This window comes from Hemiscyllium ocellatum, chromosome 3, assembly GCF_020745735.1.
Source record: "Hemiscyllium ocellatum isolate sHemOce1 chromosome 3, sHemOce1.pat.X.cur, whole genome shotgun sequence".
Lineage (NCBI taxonomy): Eukaryota > Metazoa > Chordata > Chondrichthyes > Orectolobiformes > Hemiscylliidae > Hemiscyllium > Hemiscyllium ocellatum.
In genome coordinates this window covers 85,098,434-85,104,433 of record NC_083403.1, presented here as the reverse complement: position 1 = coordinate 85,104,433, position 6,000 = coordinate 85,098,434, and the positions used below count along the sequence as shown (strand labels likewise).

The window sequence follows — 6,000 nt, the reverse complement described above, 5'->3', positions numbered from 1 at the left end:
ATCACAAGCATCAGAAAGTTAATTAATCTTGCAATTCAAAGTCACCCCTATTCCGTAAGTTAAATGGAACTCAGTTTAGTACATCCCTACCATTCTCACACCATGTTATACATTCTTAACTATACATTTAACACTGAAATAACTGAAATCGGTCAATTGGAAAATGAAATCAGAACAAGTCATTAATGCAAACTGGATAGATTCAAAACAAAGCATGCACCTGTTCTTTTATTGAGACACTACTAAAGGGATATACCAAGATCTAGTTTTGCTTATAAGTAAGGCTGCTGCTCACTCTGTGCTAGACTGATGAAAAGCAAAGCAAAATTATGCAGCCCAACTGTCCTCTCTGAACGTTCTTAAAGAAAATCAATATCTTCTAAAATTGTTCCATGATAATATAGAAGCACACCTGTTATTCTGCTCTTCGCTACTCCAGTTTTTTTTAAAATCCATATAAACTGTGGTAATTTTTTTGTCACATTTAACATTAAGTGAAATCATGTTATTTCACTATAGTTACATCATAAATGGCGAGCACTATCCAAAGCTTATTGGGCCTATGATGACAACACTGGAGTCGAACAACATATCACATCTTATACTGGGAGGCTAAATGCAAAATGCTTATTCCAATACTATCTTTAAGTGAAGATCATTCGATGTAAAATGTTCCAGATAAGGACCAGTTGAAAGACATAAGTAACAGTGAGGATATCTTCCTTTACACTACAATCTCTCCCCAGGATTGTACATGGACTTTAAGATATATTTTTAAAAAACTATTCCAATGAAGGGTCATCATAGTCTTCAACGTTAATTCTGTTTCTCTCCAGAGATGCTTTCTGACATGCTTTTGACATTTTTGCTTTTTATTTCAGATTTCCAGCAGTTTTCTGACTTTGTTTACAATTATAAAATTAATTGTTCAGGTCACAGGCAGATGCAAATAAAAATGTGGAACTGACATCATACTGTTGCATCAAGTAGTATCATTAACTCAACACATTTAACTGTTCACCATAGTTTCTTGCTCACTTACTAGCACCAGACTTTAGTCCCCACAATGAAATTAAAACATAAGCTATATATGACAAAAATGATATAAAATGCATGGTTTTGGGATGAGCCTAGTGCCAACTGGATCATGTTAGAAGTATAATTGGTTGTATAAAAGAAGTTGAACATCAAAGTATGTCTATGCAGCGATAGAATGCAGTCCTAATGATAACTGGTGAGAACAATATTTGAAGGATCAATTGCTCAAAAACGTTGAATCAAGGAAAAAAGAAATAGGGTAGAGTAACCATTTGTTGAATAAAAATTACATAGATGTTAAATGGTCTTTGGTGACAGTGTACTACTTAACGATGATAATATTTAGCACATGATAAAATATTCATATGATGGAATGATAAACAAGCTAGTTGTTTCTCCTAGACAATATCTGTTATAAACATCTAAATGGTTTTGCTTGCAAGTTACAAGCCATATTTCTTTAGAGGAATGTGTTACCCGTTATTGTCTTATTTGTGGTTCAAAGGTGGAAGGCAATGATTTTGGTAAATCTTAGAGAAAGATCTACAACAGTGCATATAATAGACCTGCTCTGTTAGAACAGTGTTCTCAGTACAGTTAGTTTTAACATTCTCACATCATTATTGTAAAACTGCCACCTCTGTGCCTTCTATGAATTGTTTGTTGATGCGAACTGTGTTAATTTTGACCATTATTTCAAGCACTAAAAGAAATTCGTAACATGCCGGAATTAGTCATGCATTTATAATGGTACAGTTAAACAGTAAGGTGTGTTACTGAGGACACTGGATTGAAGTTGTAATGCGTTGGGCAGATTGAAGCATGCAATAATGGCTAAATGCTTCAAATTATGTAGGTATTCTAAATAATCTAATCATTTTCAAAGCACCCCAATGCTATTTGATCATACCTGAAAACCCAAAATAGTATATAAAAAGTAAAAATCCATATTTTTGAATACAAAAACATCACCTCCACCAGCATTAACCATGGGTAATTAGGAAATGTGTGGTAACTGAGGGGTAGATAAGGAGGATAGTGCATTTATTTCTTCAGTGGCTGGTACATTAAAGTATTAGGATCAAGAACAGAATTTCCAGTCTCCACAAATTTAGAGGAATAATGTGAGGTTGCAGGACTAAGTGTATGTGTAACACTGTAATTAATCCCAGGCATAACTGCCATAACTTCAGCAACCTTCTGTTTGAGTTCTTCAATTTCCTGGTCTTGTTGGATTATGTGCCCTGAAAGAAAAATGAGAAACGTTATATCTGTGACAGGTTTCAAGATAATATAAAATATCGATTACAGATTCTTGAATTCCATTGACCAACTTATTACCTAAGATTTCTGTGGACTGAAATGGTGTTAAAAAAGGAGTCAAGATAATGACCTAAAATGATCACAAGGTAGGTTAGCGAACTTTGATGTAGTTTAATCTAGAGTCACTCTGAACTGAGATCATTATTTTCCCTAAGGGCAATAAAATTAAGTCAGTCAGATCACAAAAGATGTATGAAAAGGTCCTCATTTCCTGTTTAAATTGATTTACACCATTGATAGAATCTTCACCTCAGTGGAGATGAAACATTGTCTGTAATTATTAAATCTAGAAAATACTATCTCAGCAGACACAAAATATAAAGCCAGCTTGGAATTCAAGAATCTCTAAACAGACTAGGAGTGGATGAAATTAAGAATGCGCAACTGAATACAAGCTGAGAAGACTGTCTTTGTCCAGATGAAATCCCAGTTTAACAGCATTCATTACAAAGACGCATCAGAGAATCAAGAACTTAGAAAGATAACTGCAATATTCACAATTGCTGGTCCAAAAAAAAGCCAAAGCAACCAAATGGTCCCAGATTAAACCCTTGCACCTCAAGAACACTCAAAGGATTCTAACTTGTATATTATTTTACCTTCCTTTATTTAGGGCACTATCCCCATTTAACTTAGTACATTTGTGCATGGATGAGCCCAGGTGACTGCATGAAGGACATAAACATTATGGTGCATTTTTATTACATTTCTCAAAGATAGAAGGCAATAAACTGTTCCTTCTTTCCCTTAAAAACTTTCTGATTAACTCATTTTTGTTTACAGTAAGGAAAAAGTTTGGTCTTGTACGAAAAAGAATTGAAACCTTTGTTGCAGCTAATCAAGAAGATGCACTGATTTTTGTCAGAGGATCTACAGCGTACTCAGATATGGTGCTGATGCCCAGGTTCTGGAAATAGGCTCCTGAAAACTTGTACTTGCTATTTTTTTCTGGGGATTGGGAGGATGAGGTTTGGGAAAACTGTGTTTTGCACGCCCATAGTTCATGGAGACATCTGTACATGTGCAGCTAACTCCGTTCAAATCTAATTTTTGCTCATAGCATGTCCAAAACATGATTTCTGGGCATTGGATTCTCTTCCACCCTTTTTCTTTGGGCAGATGATACAGAAGTTTGAAAACATGTACCAGCAAATTTAAGAATGTCTTCTTCCCTGCTGTTATCAGACTTATGAATTAACCTCTCATATATTAAAGTTGATCTTTCTCTGCACTTCTCTGTAGCTGTAACACTATTTTATGTATTCTGTTCTACTACCCTGATGTATTTATGTGGGATATGATTTGTCTGGTTAGCACACAAAACAATACTGTACCTCAATACATGTGACAATAATGAATCAAATCAAAGAAAGGGTCATGGTGGGTGCAGATTGGTGTGCCAGGTTTAGATTGGGTAAGGAGTGTCAGCAATGAGCATTAGAGGACTGCCTCTTGTTTATTGGTTAACAGCGGTCATCATGTCCAACAAAAACAAAGGGAATCTTTTCAATTGTCGCCTCCACACAGCTGTCTTTGTTGCTGCATTCTAACTCATTTTTTTGGGTGGTGGGCATAACTATTGTTTTCTAACACCCCGGGAATGAAAATCCAACTGTTCAGGGACATCTGTGAAATCAGGTTTGCTGGGCTGGGGATTTTCCTCAGTGAAAATTCAAAGCATAGTTTTGATTAGACTAATAAAGGGAAAGTTAAGGAGGAGACAGCAAGGTGAAACACATTGTTTCAGTTTCTTTGTATTTATTTTAAAAGGCTAGGTAAACACAGTTAATATATTACAATAAGCAAACAATTTCATCACTGAAATATAAGCAATTGTTTTAGTTTCACAGTGTGAAAACTGCAAGTTTAAGAGATTGGCTGTCAAGAGGAACCTTAAATTCTCTGGAGCAGCTGGGATTGTGTATCTCTACATAATTAGTTGCAAATTTTATGCTAAGGAAAAATACTTTTTGCCCACAGGTAAAAGGTACTGAAGGTGAACATGCAAGGAGCGACTTTATGTTGGAAAAGCAAAACACGTTACTTGTTTGATTTCCTTAAAAGAAAAATGTGCTTCCTTTAATTTTGCATTGGAAGTACATTGAAAATAGAACAGAATTTCATACTTAATATCAAACCGAGTCTTTAGCAATAACCAGGTACTACCATCCCAAAATTATAAATCCTACGGCTTACCTTGTGCAATCTCTAGCTGTCGCCTGGCATCCCCAAGAGCAGAGAAAAGGTCCAGTTTAATTCTTGTCTCTGCACTAAGATTGATTTCTAAGTGTTGTGTCTTATCTTGCATGGCTGAAAGTGCTGCCATCAACATTTCAGTGTCCTGCTCATTTTCCTTATATTTACAAAGCTCCTACAGAAAAGTTTTACAAAGAGACAAATTCAAGCAAATCTTCAAGGTTTGTCAGTTGAAAAACATTCAGAGTTGCAACATTTAATTTTAAAATCTGCTCTGGTCAAAGGATCACATTACGTTAAAACAAGAAGAGAAGAATTCTAAAAATGTAATCTCCCATGTATTTTCTTTTACACATATACAAGCCAATAAATTAGGAGTAGGAACCAGTCATTTAACCCTTTGAGCTTGCAAGAGCATTCAATAGGATCAAAGTTAAAAATCGCTCAACACCAGGCTATAGTCCAACAGAATTATTTGGAAGCACTAGCTTTCAGAGCACTGCTCCTTCATTAGGTGGTTATGGAGTATAAGATCATTTGTTATAAAACCTTAAGTTATCTTGAGTAGGTGACTTAAAAGAAGTTCTGGGATTTACATATTAATGTATCGACAATCTGAGTCTTATGAGCTTAGCCTCCATAACCACCTGATGAAGGAGCAGCACTCCGAAAGCTAGTGCTTCTAAAGAAACCTGTTGAATTATAACCTGGTGTTGTGTGATTTTTAACTTTGTCCACCCCAGTTCAACACCAGTTCCTCCACTTCAAAAGGATTAAGGCTGATCTGACCATGCCCTCACCTCCACTTTCATGCCTACCTCTGATGCCTATTGATTCCCTTGTTCAATAAAAAGAATCAATGACATGGCCTCAAGTTCTCTGGCAAAGAGAATTCCACAGTCTCATGACCCTTTGCAAAAACAAATTCTCTCCCCTATCTTAAATAGGCACCATTATGCTTAAATTGAAATTCCTGGATGTAGTCTCTCCCTCAAGGTACAGTGTTCACAATGCATACTGACCATCCCCAAACAGCCTATGCCTGCAAAATGCAGAGCATAATGTCCACCATATTCTGTGATTGCATAGCACTTGCTAATAATCCCAATTTTGCTAAGAATTACATTAACAACCAAATAAAGATTATCAGTCAAGCTTACAGTGTGGCTTATGTATGTGCACTAGTAGCTACATCTAATCACATGCAGGGTCATGACCTTTGCAAACCAAGAAGAACATGTCCATTTACTGTGCTTTTTCAAATAATCTTGAGGGCCAGACATTCCATGGTGCATTTCCCAGGGCATAAGAACGGTGGCTGAGTGGTTAGCACCAGGGACACGGGTTCAATTCCAGCCATGGGTGACTGTCTTTGTGGAGTTTGCACATTCTCCCTGTGTCTGTGTGGATTTCCTCCCACAATCCAAAGATGTGCAGGTTAGG

General features: G+C 36.3%; 1 protein-coding gene across 1 annotated transcript in view; it reads right to left on the bottom strand.

Annotated features, from left to right (window-relative positions):
- Positions 1-831: 831 nt before the first annotated feature.
- Positions 832-6,000, bottom strand: part of LOC132806651 (macoilin-like) — a 128,732-nt gene continuing 123,563 nt past the window's right edge. Inside the window, exons 10-11 of the mRNA XM_060821261.1 lie at positions 4,558-4,732; positions 832-2,282 (exon numbers count right to left, since the gene is read on the bottom strand). Coding sequence (XP_060677244.1) covers positions 2,083-2,282; positions 4,558-4,732 — 375 coding nt within the window. The 3' untranslated portion in view covers positions 832-2,082. The remainder of the gene's footprint in view (positions 2,283-4,557; positions 4,733-6,000) is intronic.